Source organism: Alternaria infectoria (assembly GCF_024043175.1).
Source record: "Alternaria infectoria strain BMP 0036 chromosome Unknown scaffold_11, whole genome shotgun sequence".
NCBI classification, from domain to species: domain Eukaryota; kingdom Fungi; phylum Ascomycota; class Dothideomycetes; order Pleosporales; family Pleosporaceae; genus Alternaria; species Alternaria infectoria.
Genome location: NW_026250700.1, coordinates 1073582 through 1096294, shown reverse-complemented (window position 1 = coordinate 1096294; position 22713 = coordinate 1073582). Strand labels below are relative to the sequence as shown.

Below are 22713 nucleotides of genomic sequence, written 5' to 3'. Positions count from 1 at the left end.
ATCCAAACTATGCGGTACCGGCTATACCGTCCCATCGCGATTGCCTCACCCCCTTTCGCCGATATCAATCCGTGCTCCCCCAAGGTCTGCTGCTTGCATCGACTGTGCATGGGCTTCAGGTGTCGACGGCCAATCACTCGAGAACGTGGCCTCTCACCGCCTGCTGCATCCTTACGTGACTATCGCTGCACGTCGCTGTGATACCGGTACAGAATGCTTCTCTCTGGCAATATTCAAGTGCTACGGCGCTCATAGCCACTTGGAGCACGTAGCCATGCCGATGCTTCCGCGGTGCCCTTACCGGGAGTGCGCTGCGTGCAGAAATGATCTTGGTTCTTTGTCATAGTATTCAAGTGTCGTCTATATTGCGAAGAAAGCGATCTGTGAAATCCAGACTACCGGTAGGGCCGAAGTCGCCAAGTGACGTGTCGATGTTCAGCGCTGGAAATCCAACCTCATTCAATACCCCTTTCGACCTGTCACCAAAGGATCCGTGAGATATTTGGGAAGCTTTGTCCGTGGTGAAGCTCCAGAACGACGTGATGTTGTCCTTGTTCTTCAGCGGGACCCGCTCAGCAGTAGGAGTGGGGCTCTTAGCGACCGCGTCAGCTCTCAGTACCCCATCACTAGGGCTGAAAGCGAACCTCAAGTTGCTTCTTTGCGTTTCTTCCGGCTTCTTTTTCACGGTACTAAATGCGAACGGAGACGCTGCGCCGAAGAGGTCTTGTGTGCTGATCGGTGGAGCTTGGAGAATAGTCTCTGGTGCAAGTGGCTCGTCTCGCTGGACAGTGAAGGCAGAAAGAGGTGTAACGGCTGCATTGGCTGCGGCTAGTATGGGACGGGGTGTATCAAGAAGTGAGGTTTGCGAGTCCAATTGGAGAACCTCCGGGGACATCATGGGGAAGGTGCTTTGCTGGAACTCAAGCTGAGCTCGCATCATGGCGGCTTGTGTAGACCAGTCAGAGTCTCGACTAGACCGACTCGTGCGCAATTCAGAGTTTTCATTCTGGATCACACTGGCATCTCCTTCGACTTGTGGAGACGCTTGTACATCGACCACGATTGCCTCTGTTGGGTCCACCTGCAGCTCATCGTCGGCCTCGTTGTGGATGATGTCTTCTACACATGACTTCTTGGCAGAAGGAATCTTCTCTGGCGATGAGTCGAAATTCACTGCTCTCGGCTTCAGCTTGGCCTTTCTACGGGGTTTGCCAGTTGAAGAAGCCGGCAAAGGCGAGGCCACACGACCGTGCTGGGGCTCTGTAGACGTGGGTGTATTCTGCGTACATCGACGACTTGAGCGCCGTGGCTGTCCTTCTGATGACAATCCAGGTGTTTGGTGGCCTAGACGTTCTGCAGACTGTTGTACGTCTTGTCTTGTCGGCCCTCCTTGACTGCCCATGGAGGAGGTGATGATCGGTATGGTTCGCTGCGACCGTGGTGGGCTTGCGGTTGGTGCAGCTTGAGCCTGAGCATTTGTATCAGCGTCCTTGGCCGGCGATGAGATGACCATCGAAGCTGAGGCACTTGATCTCCACCCCTCTTGTGCTGGTGTCTCCGGAGCTGACTTCTGAGCCTGGATGGGCGCTTTTGGCAGGCTGAGTCGCAGTTCGGACAACGTTTGCGTTTGTGTTTGTGAGGTGCTATTTCGCGACCGCGACCGCGATGGAGACGTGTCAGTGTTCCTATTCGTAGCCTTGCGCATGTCGACTCGTGCTGATTCAGGACGGCGCAACCAGAAGGGGTTGGTCATGGGCGAGCGGTTTTGTATGCGATTATTCGTGTTTGTGCTGAAGGGCTCTGCGGTACCGGGTGCGTCAACATCGTCGGGTAAGGGTGCTGTCGCGGGCGGGACTTCGATTTCGTCGAGGCTATCGTCGTGTTCGCGGTGGTCCAAATCACCCCTGGCAGCTCTAGATGTTTCCGGTGACGCCATCTGGGGCGCAACATCTTCCGCGACGTCCTTCCCATTGCCTCCATTCAGCCTTGAGCTGCTCCTGCGTTTGGTGGTGTTGTTGCGACCGGCAGCGACCTTCTTGCTGTTGGCGTTACTTGTGCCCGCTACAGCATTTTTCTTGCCTGATATCCTCCGCTTCTCTACTATGGGCTTCGTCCACGGGTTCTTCCAGCCATTGTCGAACGGCCCTCTCAGCGCGGCTGTGATTATGACGGGCGGTCGGCCGCGTAGGCAGCGGGATGCAATCGCCTCGATTCTGCGTCGCTTTGCTGCCCTATGCGCAGGGTCTTCGTATTCCGCCGGTGGTTCTTCGATGGTGTCTTCGGGGTCGACATGGAAGGCGTCAAAGTCCAGTCCCCGCTTCAAGTGAGGATGCAAGCTCAGCGGCATTGCTCTGGAGGGCACGATCCAAGGGCCCTCTTTTGTTCATGCAACCTCTTCGAGTATAGTCCCAACATGTGACAGTATTATATGCGTAGTGGTGACGGCGTGGTAGAAATGGGTGGGGCCAGGTCGGATCGCATGTTCGGGCGGCGTGTGTGTATCGTGGCTGCCACGCGGCGTAAATAGAACAAGGCCTGAAGGAGCTCGGGTGTCAAGCGAAGGATATCGCCAAGACAGCTGTGGAGGATCTGCTACGCCGCCGAGCAGGAATAGCCGTTTTCTGGTGTGGCCTAGTGCTCTGGATTATCGGGATAGGCCTCGTCGGCGCATTGTCGCGAGGCGGGAGATCGATGTGGTTGCCGTGGTGATGACGAGTTAGCGCACTCATTGTGGCCGTGCAGTCGGGACGAGATGTCATAGTAGATGCTAGCCCTGGAGGATATCGATAAACAAGTCAGCACGACTCGGCGACGCGTTGCAGCACCACTCTTGCGCCATTGAAGCCGCTGCTGCAGAAGCAATGCCGTTTGCGCTAGCATAGCATTCTTTCGACGCGCATGGGGACTCGCCAACAAGTTTCCCTCTCACCGCATCTTCAGCGTCGCCCTCCCGAGACATCACGGCCACCCGGCCTACGCGAGACATCCACCACCACCACCATGGCCAACACCCTCGCCTACCTCGAGGGCCTGTCTGAGGAGTGGGTTGACCAGCCCTCGCCCGACACAGCCGCCCACAATGCCCAGAGCCCGCCCGCGACAAAAACGCCCCAGAGCGCGTCGGCCAAAGCCCGCAGCCGCCTTCCCCGCATGCGGCAGTCGTCAGGCTCCTTCTCCGAGATCCAGGTGCGCAGCATCGCGAAAGAGCTGCGCCCGCCCAAGCAGCGCAATGCCCTCCTCGAGCGCAGCCTCAGCGACATCAACGTGCCCCCCGCCCCGTCGTCGCCCAACGCGTCACACGTCGAGCCCCCGCGTCGCGCCTCGTACTCGTCCTTTTCCATGTCGCAAGGCTCCGGCATGCAATTCGGAACAGTAGCGCACCACACGGTCGCGCGATCACCCACGAAAGAGCCAGGATCCCAGGACACGCCCGAGTGGAGACGCAGGCTCGTCAACGGCGAAGTCGGCTACGGCAACCAGACCGACCTGTTCGGCCCCACAGGCCTCGAGAACATCTTCCAGAGGCCGGCTCCAGGCGCATCAGACGACTCTGCCCAGCCAAAGCGCAGGCTCGGGCTGCTGAAGGGCCTCAGTGCCGTGCCGCTGCCGTCGAGCCCGCCGCCATGGCCCAAATCGCGACCCAACGCGCAACAGACGGAACAGGACGAGCAACAACAACAAACAGACCAGGAGGGACCTTCTCAAGACGGAATAGTGCACGAAGAGGGCTCCTCGGAATGCACCACAAACCTCATGCCGCCACCCAGCGATCCTGTTCGAACCGTCAGCGGCCAGATAGAATACGAGAACGAGAACTTCAGTCCGGTCTATCTCACCATGACCGCCAACATGAAGGTCAGCCAGGCTGCTAAGCCTGCTCCCAACTTCCGAGGATCCGAGCTTGCCAACCGCCTACGCCAGATTGGATCGCCGCCACCAGAACAGTACGAGACTGAGCACGAGGAGAGTGCGCTGGGACACAGTCGCGAGGATTCATCCTTCGCCAGGCTACAGGACGAGTCGCTACCCGAAGGCCTCCCCGCCGGTACCCCAGACATGGGCGAGGTCCATCGCAATGTGGAGCTCCGAAGAGGCGGATACTCTAGAGACGGATCATTCCACCGGAAACCACTCAGCCCATCGCCGGAAAGAATAGCTGGCGCGCGACCGTCTAGCAGCCGTGCTGGCACGGCCCAGTCTAGTACCACCGCGAAGCACCCTACTCCTCCCCCAGCATTGAAGACCAACAACCCAACGACTCCACATCGCCGGCGCGAACAGTTCCTCAGCCCGGATCGCGCAAAGGGCTCTGGAAGTCCTTTGAAACTCTTCGATGCCCACGACACATTCACAAGCAACCGGATACAGCGACGACTTAGCCAGTTGGAGTACAAATCCGAGAAGGCTTCCAGCGTGAAAGCCTCTAGTGTCAAGGAGGGTACGATAGAGTCAAGCAAGGCGGCGCCGAACAAATCGAGATTGACTTCGGTAGAAGAGAAAAGCTTCCAGAACCCCGACCAGGACAAGTCACAACTACCCTCCAGAGTCGTGTCTTTCGGTCAGGGTCAACTGAACCAATACGAGTACTCCGGGGACTATTCGGCGATATGTTCCGACGATGACTACGATGCACACGACGACAGCGCACCCGACGCTTCGCCTTCTTCGGACGTCGCACCCCCTGGCAGTCGTCCACCCTTCAAGTTCCAGCTCGACGAATCGCCAGGCAAAGTGGAACCTTCAAAGGCTAAGAGGCACCTGTCAAGCCATACAAGGAACTCTTCTAGGAATGTTAGTGCTAGCCGGCCAAAATTCGTACCACATCGAAAGGTCTCTGAGACACAGCCGGAATCATTCTCGGAAATCGTGCACGAGTACGCAGATGGAAAGAGAGGTCCGACATCCCCTTTCAAAAACCCGACGCCGAAGCGTAGAAGGACGATAACCGCGGTGGATGAGGATGAAGACGACGAGAACGCGGCTAGTGATGCTGAGCAGGGCACAGTACAACGCTCGCACGCAGCCATACAAGCCGTTGTTGGACGTACACGACAGGAAGCTGGCCAAGACCCTTCGAAGAAGATTGCCGATTCCGAAACACTGGCCCGCAGACACATCTTGAGACCTCGGAATCCTACGCCTAGTCAACGCAGGAGAGAGGAGATACAAGCAGAGATTATGGAAGCTACTGAAGCATTCATCCTGTCGTCACCGAAGCTCAACACCATCCGCGAACACCTAGACTCGTCAATCATGTCAGATACTGACTCGGAGCGAGACCGAGCAAAGGCGGTTGCCAATCAGATTGCCGCTTTTACCTTGAAGAGAAAACCCAACATACGCGATAAGAACCGCAAACGATCTGTCACAACACAGGATTTCCTCGACGAAGCCCTCAAGATCATGGACTTCATCCGCACCAAAGGTAGACCAACTAGCGGTCTGGGCAGTCTTGAGGAGACGGAAGCCGAGACGCAACTGCTCGAGGAGGTCAACGATGATCCTTCTAGTATGTTGACATTTGAAAGGCCCCCAAGCAAAGAGGGTCGGCAGTCTTCCTGGCAGGATCAAAGAACGCAACACTTGGATGCGGATATCATGGACCACCTCCGCAAATATCAAGAACACGAGAACGACACATTCCTGAACTCTTCAGTAAATTCCATACGAGTATCACGTTTGAGGGGATCTGCGACACCCGAAGACGAAAGTGTGGTGGTTGAGCAAGATGATATCCGGATCACCGACAATCCCAATAGGCACCGGGCCGATAGCGACGAGCGACCCAGCTCACAGCCTCGCGGAAACAACACGCTTCTGTCTACAGCTTCATCATTTGGAAACACAATTGTCACAAATGCATCACGCCGTTCCGAATGTGTCGCGACCCTTGCACCCGAAGCGGTCGCGCATTTGATCCCTCAGCAGGTAGCCGGAATGAGCTTTGACCGCGACAAAAATATATGGGTCCGTCAGAAGAGCCCTTCCAGACAACAGCACCTACTAGAGGACGAGCCAAGTGGTATGAACGCAAGCGAAGACGATCCATTTGGCAACATTCCCGATCTGACAGTGGAAGACACTCATGAGCAGGAAAACAAAGCAGGCTCTCCAGTTCGCCTTCAACCTACGGCAGAAACCATACTTGAGGACACGGAAAGACCCGGGGCTGAAGAAGACTCGCGCCCTGTGACCCGTGAAGGCAAAGGTGTCGCTTACACAGATACAAGCTCGGCGCCTTCGAAGGCCTCCAACTTCGGGTGGAGCTTCCCCAAGACTGACACACGGGCCACTTCTTGGAGCACGCAAGCTCCGCGAAACTACAGTACACACAAGATGCCCCATGCGCCTACAACGTATGCCATACCAGAGTCGGAGGAAGATGGTATCGAACACGAGATCCAGTACTTTGAAGGAAGAGACCATGCTCCTGCAAGTGTGCAACGTCCGCGAGTGCGCAATGTTACTATTTCGATCGCTGAGCACGAGGCTCCTACGCGGGATCAGCATTCCGAAAGCGCACCGCCACAGCGCCGCCAAAACCAATGGGGACCATCAAGTGCGCAGCAGAGGTCAGAAAAGAAACAATCTGCTTGGGAACAGACGAACGGTACCCGGACTGTGTCGCATGGTCGGCCCAGTCGTTTGCCAGTTTTCAACGGAGATGGCGATCTGTCGATTTTGGACGATGCCCCGTCGAAGAACTATCGAATGCAACTATCAATGAACGTCGCACCTCCGCTCAGACACGAGCGACGAGACACACTTGTGGCCGCACCGTCATCACCTGTCAAGGATGTTACATTCATGCTCAGCGATCTCCCTGAGTTCACCCTCAACCAGATCGACGAGTTTGACCTTCCGGATCGAGTTGTCGTAAAGCACAACGGGAGTCGATTTTCCAAGGCCCTGGAGGACCGCTATGCACAGGGCACTGCGGAGCTCGTCAAGGCGTTGCAAGATGTTGAGCCTGATGAGCCGTACTGGGAGGATCTTCGCAGCGTCAATCTCCGGAAGAAGGAGCTCAATAGCTTACACCGCCTTGATGAGCTCTGCTACTCTCTCGAAGAACTTGATGTTTCGGACAACAAGATCAATCAGGTTGAGGGTATCCCCTACACCATGCGGCGACTACAAGTACAGAACAACTGCCTGAACGGACTTACTTCCTGGACGACCCTCGTCAACCTTCAGCACCTTGACATTTCCGGCAACGATATCGATAGGCTTGACGGTCTCGCTGAGCTTGTGCATCTCCGCATACTCAAGGCCGACAACAACAAGATCAAATCCCTCCAAGGCATCCTACACCTCGATGGTCTGATGGAGTTGAGTGTTCGTGGTAACGAGATCGACATGGTTGACTTCACCCGAACGGATCTGTAAGTACAACACTTAAACATGCCTTGTTCCCTGCTAACTCGTGCGATAGAAAATCCCTCACAGACCTCGATATGCGCAAGAATCGTTTGGTTGAAGTGCGGAATTTGCATTGCCTACCCCAGCTTCAGCATCTCAACCTTGGTATGTCTTTTCTTGCTATACTCATTCAACCAATACTGACTCTCAGAAGATGACAACGAAATCGAGGAGTTGCCCCTTCTTGATGGGCCTCTGAAGCCATGCAGATTCCTGCGCTCGATCCGTATGTGCCGAAACGGAACAACACTCCTCGACGTCGACCAATACTTCCCCAAGCTTGAATCTCTCTACGTCGACGGCAACTGCCTGACACAAGTATCCGGACTAGAACACCTCCGCCACCTCCGCACCTTCTCCGCGCGCGAACAAATCCTAAACTCGGAATCCGACATGGAAATGTGCGCAAGCAACCTAGTCCGCAACACCGAAGTCCGCAACCTCTATCTCTCCCTCAACCCAACCTACGGCCTACAGATCTCTTCCCACCTACTAAGTCTGCAACGTCTAGAACTCGCCTCCATGGGCCTAAAAGAGCTCCCCGACAACTTCGGCCAGCTAACCCCCAACATCCGCTCTATAAACCTCAACTTCAACTCACTCACCGACCTCCGGCCCCTCCTCAACATCAAGCGCCTCAGCACCCTCCTCCTCGCCGGCAACAAACTCGAGCGCCTGCGCGCCAACGCCATGGTCCTCGGCAAGCTCCCCACCCTCTCCACCCTCGACTGGCGCGACAACCCCCTCACCCTCCGCTTCTACGCCCCCACCTGCGAAAACCGCATCCTGTCTCTCCGGCAGAAACCCTCCGACGAGCAACTCACCAACCGCTTCGTGCTCCCCGAGGGCGAGGTCGAAGCCGATGTCCAGCACTTGCAGCGATTGGACTATGAGACCCGGATTAGGCGTCGGGTTACCGAGATGATGCTGGCGAATCTTTGTAGGAGTCTGAGGGAGTTGGATGGGCTGCCGTTTGATAAGACGAGGGTGCTGGTTAAGGATGATGTTTGGGAGAGGTTGCTGTTTTTGGGCGTTATTCAGAGGAAGAGGGCGGATACGGCGGTTGATGAGGGGAAGTAGGGTGGTGGTGTATTAGAAACACATGAGCAATGGAGTTGCGGGGGACATTGGAGGGAGGTCTGGGAATTGGCGCACGTTTTGCATAGCGTTTTGGCATGGCGTTTTGTATGATCATTTCAGAGTGGTCGGTCTCATCGTTTCTCGTTCGCGAAGCATTTATACTTGAGCATCTTCTAGGCGTAGGTATATATTTTTGGACCTCGCACACGCTTCACTGCGGGAAAGCGAGGATTAGATCTTTTAATGACGGGATGAGGTGCATTTGGTAATCAAGAATAGTCTTTGCATACTACCTTCTGGACGCATTTTGATCCTACTACTTCTACTGCGTCTATTCCAGCCCGTTCTGACCTCAATATGACGCATTTAGATGCAGTGACGACACCTTGACATACCCGAAATACCACTTACAGTCATCATTGCAATCAATCATCACGATACGAGCGCGAATACAAGAAGAAGACACTTCGACATAACTGCTGAAAGCTCCAGGGCTGAACTTGTTAGGGATGATCAGCCCTCCCCGCGCTCCACTAAACTTCTCCGCTGAGGCCCGTGCGTTGTCCATCAAATCGATCGAGGCCCCGTGACACGTGGGCATCCATGAACTCCAAAGGTCATCACGTTAGAGTGACCTTCGTTCATCACACAATCAACAATGGCATCCTCTTCTGAAGAAGACCGAGCGGTGCAACTTGCCGAGAAGGCGAATGAAAGCACAAAGTCGGGCGATTTAACCGTTGCAGCTCGGTACCTGCGTGAAGCTAGTACGATCGCACCCGAGCATCCGCGGATCAAAGAGGCATGGGTCGCACTGAAAGAAGAGGAGGGAAAGAGCGAACTACTGGGCCACTGTCGAGCCTGGGTCATCAGCAAAGACGAACACGATGGCGAAAAGGCACTCAAAGCGATCCGGACCCATGGCCTGAAGCAGGACGAAGCAGAACAAGCAATGTCCATCCTCTTCGACTTCAAAGGCGAAGACGACATCCTCGACCAGGTCTCAGGCGAACTACTCCAGAATCCCGGAGCCCAGATGTGGGTCGCCAAAGCCATCCGCGAGCAGCCGACACGCATCTACTACGAGATGTTCGAGCGGGGCGACGACTCCATCGACGGCTTACTCAAAGTCTGTCTCAACCGGGCGGTTTGGCCCGACGACGAATCTTTCAAGACGGGGCATAGAGATATCTTCATGCTCAGTTTGGCGATGATGATGGAGGAGGCGCTTGAGCATCCTGAGCGTGCGATGAAGGGGATTGCGCAGCTGTTGGCTCATTACGCGGAGCATCTCAAAGGGATTATTGATGCGGATAGTTTCGATGTCATCCTCACGTCGCTGGATATTCGACTTCCTGCTAGTCTGCGTAGTCAGGCTACACTTGCGAGTATCAAGTTGTTTGAGCTTGCGCCGGAGACGGCTAGCGAATTGATCTCGAAGTTTGTTACGCACCGGACGAAAAAGGGGGAAGCGAATGATCTGGTTATTGCGTTTTCGGCGGCTGCAGCTATCTTTCCGGTCGCTGTCACGGCTGCTGCTGCGCTCTTTCTCACAGACGGCTTTGTCAGCACGTTGGTGTCAAGGGTTCAAAGCAAGAAGTCGCACAACCTGGAGCAAGCTACTCTGGAGTTGATCAGCGCTGCATGTGTCGATAAGAACTGTCGAGAGGCGATCAGCAAGAACTGCAGAGAGTGGCTGGAGGATGTTGTCGCAGAAAGCCAGAACAAGAAGCGTGCCAACTTGGCCGCGCTTGTCCTCGTCAAGCTAGGCGAAGAGCAACCGTCAGAGGATGCACCAAGAATCGTGAGGGCAGAGAAGGTAGACCAAAGCGACCTAATCGCCAGCTTCAAGTCAATGGTCATAGGAGGCGACACATCCTCAAAGCAAGACTCAGTCGAAGGACTCGCCTACGCCTCGCTCCAACCCAAAGTACGAGAAGATCTCTCCAAGTCACCAAAGTTTCTCAAACGCCTCATCGAGACCATGAGCGACCCCTCCTCACCCAAGAACATTGTGTTCGGTGGCCTGACCATCTTCGTCAACATCACACAATACCTGCCCCTACAATCCGAAGAGGAAAAGCGCATGGCACAACTCAAAGCCTACGCCAACGTGCAAAAGCCATCGATCCCTCACGTTCTCCTCAACGACGAAGACGTCGCCATACGCTGCAAGCGCGTACTAGACGCCGGCGTTGTCCCTCTGCTGGTGCAAGTCTGCAAAAAGGGCTCCCCATCCATCCTCACCCAAAGCAGTCTAATCCTACTCTCCCTCTCCCAAGACAACAAATCGCGCGGCACAATGGCACAACAAGGCGCAGTGAAACTGCTCATCCAGATCCACGACCACATATCCTCGACCAACGACCTCTCAACAACCGGCACCACGCCCTTCCCTCCCGCCGCCCTCCCCACAACAGCCCAAGCCCTCTCCCGGCTCCTCATCAGCATAAACCCGTCTCACGCTTTCAACGCCGCACTCCCCAGCGCATCAGCCATCCGCCCCCTCCTCAGCCAACTCACACGAACAGAGTCTACGACCTGGCAACTGCACGCCTTTGAAGCGCTCCTCGCACTTACTAACCTCGCTTCTCTGGATAGGAATACGCAGGACCATATCATCCGCCAGTCTTTCGACACGGTTGTGGATGATTTGTTGCTTAGTTCCAACACGATGATTCGGCGTGCGGCTACGGAATTGCTGTGTAACCTCATGGCTTCACCTGTTTGCATCTCCAACTTTGCGGATGGATCGCCGCGGGCGAAACATAGACTTCATCTCCTGCTTGCTATGACGGATGTCGACGACGCTGCGACGCGATCAGCGGCTGGAGGTGCGCTAGCGATGTTGCTGAGTGTGGATCTTGCGGTTGTCGAGTTCCTCAAGCAGGATAAGAGTGTGGAGTGGCTTGTGGGCTTGTGCAAGGATGACGATGAGGGGATTAGGTATCGGGGGATTGTTTGTCTGAGGAGTGTGGTGGATGTCAAAGAGGGGGTAGAGGTTTGTAAGAAGAAGGGTGTGGTGGAAGAGTTGAAGGGGGTGTTGCAGGGTAGTAGGAGTCAGGAGGTGCTGGGGGTGGGGGTGGAGACTATGAAGATATTGTTGGGGCAGTAGGTTGGGATGTGTGATGGAAAGATGCGATGACGTGAAAAGTGTTTAGCTTTATCTTATCATTGGAAAAGCCACTCGCGCCGCGCGGCTACCTTGACTCTTGTCGCATCAAAACGCTCGTTGAACGGCGAGACACATTGATTTAGTCGCTTGTATTGCGATGACTGTGAGTGGCTAGTCATCCAAGGGTCCTCACTGATGCGTACCGTGGTCGCTTCTAGTTTCCAGTCATGCTCGCCCTGCGAACTCCGTCTTTTTGCATCTATGTGACTCACAATCCGACGTTATCCACTTCTCTTTGTTTTATCCCGAGAGGTAGCAACATTGCTGTACTTAAAACCGAACTTGAATATTATCTGACACTACAACGCCACAAACTTGTATACTTACCCAACACCATCTGCCACCGAAACTTCATAATGGCCCACCAACGAGAGCCCAGAATGCCCAAATTGAACAAGAAACAGAAACCGGGGCTTCAGGCGCGAGAAGCGTTGTTCAGTTTTGAGACAGAAGAAGAAGGCGTGTTGGATGCTTTCTTGAATGTGCTAGTGCAGAAAAGCGGGCACAACGCGGTTGAGGAAGAGGTGTCGGAGATAGAGCATGACGACTCATCAAGCGACTCAAAATCATCAGAAACTGGTGTTTATGCGCCCATGGACGTCCTGAACCTTGCTAGGTTTGCGTCACCAGCTACCACTAAGCTTCGGAGGAAAATGTGGTTATCTCTGACTGCCCATGTCCAACTCAGCAAGTTACTAGAGGCTGCAAAGAGTTTGAGCGATTATCATTTCGATACATGGTCAAGCCCAAAGATCTTGGAGAGGACGTCTGAAATGGCACAGGACGAATGGGAGAAAGCAATCGAGCACCAATACCAAACCTGGCACAACGACACCACAAACAAGCTCAGCGCTGAGATCGATGTGCATTCCTTCTCCATCCGGCAATGGCAGATGACCGAGGAACATGGAAATATGTCGAATTCCGACACACTGCCTCTGGTTGTGGAGGCTGAGACAACTACCGCCAACCTCAGAAAGCTACTGGTCATACTGCGAGACTTCAAGAATCAGATGAAAGGAGAATATGTCAATGCTCACCAGCATACCGATGCCACTGATTTGGCGTATATCAACTCCATGATCCAGCGCTTGACTAAGCCCTACCAGTCACCACAAGTCCATAAAGCATGGTACAAAGGTCCCGACGGCCGCGATCTCGACGCGCCGGAGCGATCTGACGAATATGTCAAGGAATACTATGGCAGCAACTGGTGCCCTATCGCGCGGCAACGCTCAAGTGCACATCGGGCTATCCGTCTAGTGCATTACAACACAGGCGACCACGCTTGCGACTATCTCTTCGGCAGACCAGACAGTACACGTGGCCACTTGATGGACCCATCCAACGGCCTCCCGCTTTACTGGGAGTTCAAGCGTATGCTCAACAGAGCTCAGATCATCATCGTTCCAGCCCGTGTGGGTGATACCGACCCCGACACCGGCAAAACAGTACAAGAAACTGACAAGGAGCCGTACAAAGTACGAGTGCTGGACCCAGAGTTGAGGAATAGGACTCGCGACAAAAAATGGCCTGTCGCCTACACACAGCTTGACGGAAGGATCCTGGAGTTTGCAAACGACAACCGGCCGAAGAAGATGTACCTGTGGTACCGCGCCGTTTTGAACATCGCGGTGCGACATAGGCTTCAGGCGCCCGGCTGGGAGGGAGATATAGAAGCCCTAGGACAGAACTCATGGTGCGCACCCGGTGAATCGCTCCGGCGATCTACCATGCACGCGATTCTGAAGCACGTTGGCTTCATCGATGACCCTGAGTCTATCTTCGCACTAGGACCCACTTTAAAGGGCCCCTCCGACGAAGATGCAAAGGATAAGCTCATAGCCGATCGAGTGGCCATGGTACTGGATACAACGCATACAAGCTGGCTTAAATCCCGTCGCAGTGCTTTCGCGAGTATGCATGCAGAGAAAGAGGTGGAGATTGATTGGGAAAACGAGGCGCAGGAGCAACACCATAAATTTGCGTCGCGCGAGTTGTGTTTAGAAGCGGGTTTTGTGTGAGAAGACGTTGAGGGACTGTGGGATGCTAGATAGCTTTAATCTTCATTAAACGAGTACTACTTCAAACTCCTACCAAATTGCGTATAAAACGGGGTATAACTTCTAAAAGCTGCCAACAAACACAAACTCCGATCCTGTAATGCCGTCAGCTCCCAATCATCACATGCCTACGTCGCACCCCCAACAGCAATCTTCTTCTTCTGCGCCCTCATCTCCCTAACCGTGCCCTCCTTCCCCAACCCCCTCCCCACCTCAACAACAATCATCCTAACAAAATCTTTACTAAGCCAATAACTGCTATGTGCACCCAGCATAGTCAAATACTGTATCTCCAGCGGCCCACCACCGTACTTCATGTAGTAGTCGATCTGACCATTATCGTTGAGCAAATACGCTCTCTTCTCCGCAATCTCCTCGCGCGTGAAATTATGCGTTTCGAGCTCGACATTGCTGGGTAGACGGATAGTGGTGGGCCTGTCGTTTGCGGCGTTGTTGGCGGAGGAGGTGGACGAGCGGAAGGGGTTAAGCGAGGCGAAGTAGGAGGTTGAGGCGGAGGGGATGGTGGTTTGTTTGAGCATTGAGGCGTAGACGACGTCGACGGTGGGGTTTATGCGGCAGGCGACGGGGTCGTAGGGGTTGATGATGTTGTAGATGTTGTCGACGGCTAGGCAGCCATATGTACCTTGCTCGCCGGCGATACCGGGGGCGGCGTAGGAGTCGGCGCCGGGCTTCTCTTTGTCGCGGCGCGGGAGTAGGTTTGCGTTTTTCATGAGGAGGAAGAGGCCGACGGGGCTGCCGCAGACGAAGAGGTCGGTTGTGTTGAAGATGAATTGGTCTTGGGGTAGGTCCGCTTCAGGGAAGGATGGGTCGGTGAATTGCGGATCGACATAGGTTGGTTGTTGGCTGAGGATGTCGATAGCCATCACCGAGCCGAGCGAATGGGCGATCAGATGTACTCGGCCGTACTCTGCGAACCCGGGGTTGTTCTGGCACCAGAGACGGTAGATGCGGTTCGCCTCTGTTATGCAAGCTGATATCATCTTGGGATTGTGCATCGGCGAGAGGTAGTATGGGATGTCGAGCATGACATCGCTAACGATACCACGTACGGACGGTAGCGTATCGGGTGTGATGTCTTTGAGTGTGTATTTGTTCGCAGATGGGTCTTCAAGCTCGGGAGCCTCGGTGTTATCGACGTCGAGGGATACGCGGTGTCGCCAATTGACCTGCCTTGTATTAGTATATTGATCGAGAATCACTGCGATGATGACTTACTGGCAGACACATGACACCTCCCATATCCTTTCGCAGGTACCGCTTGACATCCGGAGTCCCAAGCTCGACGTTCATCTCTCTTCGAAAGGCGTTCATTGCGTGCGTGAAATGAAACGTCTCCATTCGTTCTGACAACTTTTGCCCAATACCATGAATAACCAACACCAGATCTGACACCTTCGGTCGTTCAGACTGCGCGAGGTCGGGGTCCGACTTCTGCCTTCGATACTGTGGCGCGCCACCTTGCGATGACGAGACACCTTCGCGTGCTGCTTGTGCCTTTGGCGAATTCTTGTTCGGATGTAGCTTATCCCAGACAGCCTGGTCGAAACCGCGTACTACGTGGACGCCGATCGCTCTGCCCTTGCGGATGTAGTTCGCCAATGGTCGCCGCCCGTAGTAGTCTGATGGTTGGAGTGCTGGCTTGAGGATGAAAGCTTCCTTGTCGTTAGAGTATATCACACCCGCTTTCAGGTACAGGCGCTTCCTTCCGTCGGCACCGTATTCCAGATCTCCCGCTGCTTTGTGGTCTGGCCCCTCTGGACCTGTGGAGATATCGATCAAGTCGCAGGCATTCTCTACGGTTTCTTTGCGCTCCTTCTCCGGGTCATCGTCCTCTTCAGGGAGGGTACTCTGAACGAGACCTGCTGTTTGCATCATCTGCTGCGAAGTCGACGGCCTGCTCTCTGCTCTCTTCGGCCTTTCGGGCCAGAGGTGGTGTAGTATCTTCATCTCGCCAAATGCACCGACTTCAACAGCGCTGTTGAGCTCGTCTGTCCACGTCTGCGTCCAGGGTCTGAGTTCGATGTATCCAGCTTCGAGCATGTTGGCGACTTCCACCTCGACGGGCATCATGCTGTCTTTGTAGAACCACGTTCCTCGTACTATCTGGGCGACGTCGCTGAGCGGCGACCAGTATATAGGCTCCATCCGTATTGACTCTGTGTCCATGACTACGTGATGCAGTCTTGAGACTCCCACGGGCACCTTCGCGGATGGCCCCGGTTTCGGCTTCGAGGACCTTCGCGCGGGCGCCTTGTCTTTGGCCGTCGACAGAGCAGGTTCCATGTCGTCATCCCACTTGTAGCTGTCCACTTCATGTATAGTCGGCCGATGGCCTCCCTCCATAGGCGCAGGCTTCCACGACTTGGCGAGATTCCCTCTCGATGGAGCTCGGATGAACGGGGTGCCGGTCGTCGCAGGCTCGAGGGGCGATATTGGGCCGGGGTCGTAGGCCTTCAGCGAACCAGACATGGACTGGCCGTAGCTGCCACCACCGGAGCCGGGTGTCTTCTTGTCCACCAGCTCGGCAGACCTCGAGTACTGCCCTCTGCTCGATGACCGCCCAGACGGTATGTCTCGTCCCTGGATCGAGCCTTCCTCGCTCGAAGCACTAGCGCCTCTCTTCCTCTTCAGCCGCTCCACCGCCGGGTTGGTCGGCGTACCGCGTCCCGTCGCATCTTTCTCTCCAAACTCCTCGGTATGCTTTAGGATCTTCTTCCGCAGCTCCAGCCACGACTCCTGGATGGCTTCATTGTCGTATTCGGAGAAGGGCCGCGGTGGCACTCTCTTCGCAGTCGAGGTGCCCGTGGGCGGCGGCGGGAGCGGAGACAGCGGGTCGTCTATAGCGAGCGGCGACGTGTAGAAGTAGCGGACGGGGATTGTGGGCGGGGCTTCGGTGTTGTGCAGGACCTCACGAACGTATTGGTTCGCGCGAGACGATAGTGTGGGCTCGTTGCCTGCCATGACGTCTGGCGTGGTTTGGTGTGGGCGAGAGCTGCAACTTTCAAGAGAAGCAGTCGTGGAAGAATCGCATCATATCATGGTGCTAGCGTATGTTCTTTCCCTCACGTGTTCGTGTGAAGAAGACAGCTGGCGTGAACGAGGTGGCAGCCTGAGGATGGATGTTGTTCCTTGTTGTTCTAGGGCGGTATATTTCCGATCAGCATTCGGAGCACTGACGCAACCGCCGCGCTAAAACCGACGCGTGCCTCGACATGTGAACAGCCCTCCGTCAGCCGCCTCACCCACCAAACCTATACACTGAACATCCACGTTTGCGCGAAATTGCGCCGAACCTTCCGAAGTGGCATGTGCTCTAAGTTGTGCACGCAAAATCTATACCGTTATTTCACAATGCCAACGATTCATAGTCATCGACCTGCACCAACATCGTGACCTTACCTGGACATCGGACATGGCACCACATAAGTATTTTCAAGCAAACATTCTCACTAACTCTTCAAGCAAATCATTACATTCACAGCAATCTACTACGCGATTCACACTACACTACTATGTCATCCACCACTACCATGACCATGTCATCAAGAAGACTACGTAACACGCTGTGCGTGTATACCCCCAAATCTCTACCATCTCCCCAACCTTTCGTAAGCACCTTCGTGGATTCACCAAGAAAGTTTGGCAACACGGTGTGCGTGTCTACTCCCAAGCCACTACCATCTCCCCACCCCTTGGTAAGCGCCTACGACGAACCATCAAGAAAGCTGGGCACATACGATCCGAAACCACCACCGCCACCATCTCCAGGGCCTCTCGTCGGCGTCCTCGACGAGCTCACCGAATATTACAATGGCGAAATTGCGGCGTGGAAAGCCAAGTGTAACGAACAAAAAGCCTGGCTGGACCATGCTTCCGAACTCATCGCTGAGTACGAAGAAGAAAGGATTGCTGGGATGAAGCATATCGGCTTCCTGACCAAGTGCCTGTACGCGAACGAAAGAGCCCTGACGCAGTGTCTGTACGCTATGACGCTAATAGTAACCGTACTGCTGGTACGCTGAAACTACCAAGTAGAGGAAACGTCTGAAGGGGAAAGATTTGCAAAGTCACTACTGCTGTTACCGTTAGGCAAACCCTCAAGCCGAGACAGGCAATAACAACGAAATACGACGTTGACGGTTGGCAAAGAACTGCCTATGCCATGCTACCGGAGACGACGCGCTTGCTCTCTCTGGCACCGCCAAACGGGACAAGCATTGCGAAACTGCGCATACAGCAGAGTAACATCTCGGCCACCGAGTTGTGGGTAAGCTGAGATCAAAACAGGCTCGTGACCAGCTCGGAGATGCGTATATCGCATGCTTCGATACTGAAGTAGGAGGAGAGGTGATTGAGTGAAAGATCTCCAGTCTAATGGCACATGGGCGGGCCCGTATGTTTAACCTTTTAAAGACTGAACCTTTGAAAGACTGAAGCAAGGGCTGCGCCCGAGGAAGGTATAAGGATGTCGTCAGAGTCGTATAAAAAATGAAATGACTTGCATTCAGGCGGATTGAATGAATGTGACTCTGTTCATGATGATATAAATTATGGGTATCTTGTTACTCAAAAACGTACTTTTGCCCCCAACGCCCAACAACATAAAAAACATTTCACCTCCGATTCTGACTCCGCCATCCCAGCCCCGCCGCCCCCCTCGCAGCCAACCACTCACTCTCCTTCTTCCCACCCCGTCCCCCAAGCAACGCTCCAACATCAACCTCCAACTCGCTCCAAAGCGCCTGCTCCACCTGCACCCTAAACTCCTTATCTTGACCATGACCCCCCAGCAACACGATTTTCCCCGGCGGCACACCCAATCCGCCCACCGCATGAACAACAGCTTCCTGTAGCTTCGCCCAGAACTTTGCGCGGGGGGCGTCGTAGACGGGGAGACTCCACCAACCGAGATCGTTTCGCGCGACGTAGTTGATCATGCGGGAGTGTGGGGTTGGTGGTTTGATCTTGGTAGGGGAGCAGCTGGTTTCGTGCATGCTTGCGCTGAAGGAACTGGAGTCGAATGCTAGGACGAGGATGTGTTGGTGTTGGTGGGGAAGTGTTGCTGAAACGCACGAGGCGTGTTCTAATCCTGCATGTGTGGCGTATGCTTCCGAGTATATCGAAGGGGTATGCTCCGATAGAGCGAGGCCGGCTGATAGTAAAGCGTTTTCAAACTCCTTCTCATGGGATCCGTAGAAGGGGAATGTGACGGCCGATGTGATATTTGTGATTTGGTGGTTGAGTACATTTTCGAGGGTTGCGTGGACTTTTGATAGGAATTCTGTGAGGATTCTGCTGTCGTTTGGAGAATTCGATGAAGTGTGTGGTGTCATCCACCGCGACATTAGGTCTATGTATTCGGCATCTCCGGGGATTTGGGCCAGGTCGATTGTTGTGCCGTTTGGGTACCGCGCAGCTGCTACTGCTTGTGATGTTGTGAAATGGACGCCGATGCTGGGAGGCGCATCGAGTGCTTCCGCGGTAGTGTGTTTGTCGAGGGGTTCTTCGACAATGGGTATTTGGTGGTGGTATCGTACAGCTCGTGCACTAGCCAAAGGCACAAGCAGAAGAAGACCGAAGAGTTTCATTTTGAAGTCGTGAGATGATAATTGTTACAAAAAAAGAAGAGAGAGCGTAAGGAACCGACTACAATAAAGAGCGGACCCGAGTATTCGTAGGATCAGGTGCAGAAAGAAAGGATGGCACAGCGTGAAAGAGCGACGGTGGTGAGTAAGGGAGTAGTGGTGGAAGAAGCGGCAACGACAACGGCGGTACGCTCGTCGTCCCCTCACTCCATCAACGGGGCGACTCCCGACGCCTTATAGGAGTCGTCCAAAGACATCCGATCGTACCGTCAAGGCAAAGAGGATCCGAGGTTCTGGTCAGGGACTTGTGGATCCGCCCACTGTTCCGTGGGCACTAGGGGTATACGAGCTAGCCCGGCGTGCGATCGGTCCAACCTAATGGCTTCAAAGAACCCCTCTCCGGGTCCCATGCAGGACAAAAAACGCGTTCCTGGGTCTCGGTCACCGCGTCTTGAACCCTCCGTCGGCACTCAACATCTCGGACAGCGACCGAACGCGGGCGCGTAACAGCTGTTGTGAAGCTGTTGGAAGCGCGCTGTGGCCCAGGTGTCAGTCGGCAGGGACCGAAAATAGAAACTCGCCCAGACCCGGCACGCTCGGCACTACTAGAAGCTTGTCCTACCCCTCTCTCGTACTTTTCGCTCCTAGCTATGCGCAGAACAAGACTCGGGCGAGCCTTGGCACATGTATTGATTGCTCACATCTTCTCCGCAAACGGTTCGAGGTCGAGTCAACTACCTGCCGTCTCATCGCGCACGCGATTGCGATACGAAGGGGCGCTAGAGGACCCTGACATGCGCGTGATATGAGCGTTATACGGAGCAAATACGCTGCATCAAGGTTCCTGTATAACATTAGGTGCAGGTATCGTGGGTCTAGGTGGCTTTTATGAGTAAAACAGAGTCGCGTGGTAAGGCCCAACGTCTTCTCGAGTGTGTGCAGGAAAGGTTCTTCGCAACTATCGATAGGCGTCCTGCCGTTGCTGCCACCATTGTGTGGCGCACGTTAAACCCGACAGCGGGACGCGTTCCGTTAGCTGCTCTCACGCGTCGTTCAAAGCAGAAGGTACAAAGGAGCTCCTTCCGTCTGAGCCGTACTGACTATTGAAAGCGCGAAAAGGATACGATCGGTAGACTTCATGCAATGTGCGGAGTACATACTTCAACATTGACACATCTTGAAAGTAGACGTTCAAATTCGTCTAGTACTACACAGAGCGCTCATATTCAGAGTAGTCTGTGCCTGTATAGTTTTCTTCTTCGAATCCGCCTAATGGTTTTATCAAGACACATCAACAAACCACATCAACATTTCTTCCTCAAGATCCTCGCAAGCGAAGATACCAAATGAAAAAAAAAAGAGTCGCGCCAGCCAGAAGTAGTGCAAGATACTGGCGGCACCGTAACCTCAAGGTATGAGCGAGCTCAGGGACCTTGAGGTCGAACTACAAAAATAAGAGTAATGGATGATCCGCCAGTAGCGGAATCATAGCTATTACACTATGAAGAACAGATACTACACTTGATCTAAGCCAGATTGGCAAAGAGAGCTGGTGAGTGGATGAGGGACGGGGGATGGGGGGGTTTATATAGACGATGAGGGTGGGCCGTGCGGAGTTAGGCGGGCGCACGTGAGACTGCTGCCTGGCCAAGGGGTTGCACTGCCGCGCACGTGTTGCGCTGTTGCCTACACCTCGAACACCACAGCTAGGCATGTCGCTTGCTTGTTGCCGTCTTTGCTGGTACAAAAGGAAAGATGTAACCGCGAGTCTGGATAAAATATCTCATATGTATTCGACGGGAAAGCAACCGACAACGACGCACCTCAAAGCTACGACGATCATTCCGCATCTCAAAGTAACATCGATGATCAGCCCGAACCACGGCCAGGCTCCACCCTGAGTCAAAGGCTCATCCTCTTCTTCGTTAGCAAAGGGCCTAGGCAGAGATCAATCTCTACCCAAGTAGTTCGATACGTCATTCACGGTTGGCATGCTTCCGCCACTCTTCTCACTACCAGCATAACCATGCATACCCCGGCATGCCCCACTGTCTACACGACCGATTTCCGCGTCTACATTCCCATCCTCTAACAGAGTAATCGGGTACTCGTCATGCTCATCTCCAATCTTGTGCCTGAGCTTAGAGCCCCCGCCGATAGTTGCAGGATGGCTCACTTCGTCCGAGGGGCTGACTCTGTTGGAAGTCCACAGACGGGTAGGAGATATCAGTCTGAGAAGCGGGCGCAGAGTCATGATGCAGCAGTTGATGATGGCCACAGCAGGCTCGGCGACGGACCAGAAAGCCGCGTCGGTCATTGCGTAGGGTAGGTTTTTAGTGTTGCCTGCGGTATGAAGGAGGTCGAAGATGACGACGATACGAAGGATGGAAATGGCCGTAACACTACGATTTAGATCAGCTGACATGAAGCAGACAAGCAGCACCAAGAGTTTCGTACAGTAGACCTATTGCGAAGATCGCCACCAAGCCGATCTTGGCACCACGAGTCATTTGTAGTTTTCGGATGAATGGTATGGGCAACAGGATGATGATCAGATCGGTTATCATGTTGAAGATGCCAGTCGCAACGAATGCCGTGCTGTGTTTGTGATCCGGGCAGTACTTTCTGGCCAAAAGAGGGTTCCAGTTCGCCTCGAGAGGCGTACACAAAAGAAACGTCGCAAGCATGCTACCGAGCCAGTACGCAACGACCAAGCCCATGCATATCCAAACCCAGATACGATGTTCCTTTAGTGTGAAAAAGCGTAAGTAGAACAAGAGGTAGGATAGCTTGACGCTGGAGACGGCCGCGTAGTACACAGCTTGGTAAGCTATGAGCAGCTTAGCTAGAAAGATGCTGTTGGCAATGGGTAGTTCTTTGGTCTGGTATCCCATCCCGTAATTCGCATCTGTGATGTGCATTGCGAGCATGCCTGCGTTGCTGGTTAGTGTCCCGGTCCAACGGTATGGTATCGCATCGTGTGGGCGTTGCGCCCTGACCGGCTTGTACGTACCGATAGTGAAGATCAGTGAAACCACTGCGGCAAAGTCATCCCACCTACAGCTTTGTCAGATCATGTAACCCTTAGCCTATATTGTCAGTCTTCACATACCATATCTTAGTCCCGCAGATGCGTCTCGTAATGAACCGCAACACAACGAGTATGGTAGCAAAACCGACGAGGGAGATGTTCGCAGCCAAGTGCCTTGTGACGAGATCGGAGTGGAAGATGTTCGTTTTCGTCAATGGATCAAAGGGTAGCATGTTGGCAAACGAATATGGTGTTCTAGATAGTCTTGGGAAGATATGGGACGAGATGCTGTTATTTGAGAACTGATTGTTGTTTGATATAGCAGAATCATCTCGCCCC

At 54.1% G+C, this 22713-nt stretch overlaps 5 protein-coding genes across 5 annotated transcripts; 3 read left to right on the top strand and 2 right to left on the bottom strand.

Annotated features, from left to right (window-relative positions):
* Positions 1–349: 349 nt before the first annotated feature.
* On the bottom strand, positions 350–2347 carry J4E92_007217 (uncharacterized protein; the record flags this gene model as incomplete). The annotated part of the gene is made up of 1 exon (XM_051498580.1): positions 350–2347. The coding sequence occupies one exon, from the start codon at positions 2345–2347 to the stop codon at positions 350–352; it is 1998 nt and encodes a 665-aa protein (XP_051351514.1).
* Positions 2348–3000: 653 nt separating this feature from the next.
* Positions 3001–8499, top strand: J4E92_007216 (uncharacterized protein; the record flags this gene model as incomplete). The annotated part of the gene is made up of 3 exons (XM_051498579.1): positions 3001–7382; positions 7433–7524; positions 7574–8499. 3 exons carry the CDS (start codon positions 3001–3003, stop codon positions 8497–8499), a joined length of 5400 nt encoding a protein of 1799 aa, XP_051351513.1.
* A 658-nt stretch (positions 8500–9157) lies between these two features.
* J4E92_007215 (uncharacterized protein) lies at positions 9158–11614 on the top strand (the record flags this gene model as incomplete). The annotated part of the gene is made up of 1 exon (XM_051498578.1): positions 9158–11614. One exon carries the CDS (start codon positions 9158–9160, stop codon positions 11612–11614), a length of 2457 nt encoding a protein of 818 aa, XP_051351512.1.
* Positions 11615–12030: 416 nt separating this feature from the next.
* J4E92_007214 (uncharacterized protein) lies at positions 12031–13698 on the top strand (the record flags this gene model as incomplete). Its single annotated transcript, XM_051498577.1, has 1 exon — positions 12031–13698. The coding sequence occupies one exon, from the start codon at positions 12031–12033 to the stop codon at positions 13696–13698; it is 1668 nt and encodes a 555-aa protein (XP_051351511.1).
* A 167-nt stretch (positions 13699–13865) lies between these two features.
* J4E92_007213 (uncharacterized protein) lies at positions 13866–16719 on the bottom strand (the record flags this gene model as incomplete). The annotated part of the gene is made up of 2 exons (XM_051498576.1): positions 13866–14924; positions 14974–16719. The coding sequence occupies 2 exons, from the start codon at positions 16717–16719 to the stop codon at positions 13866–13868; spliced, it is 2805 nt and encodes a 934-aa protein (XP_051351510.1).
* Positions 16720–22713: the final 5994 nt, after the last annotated feature.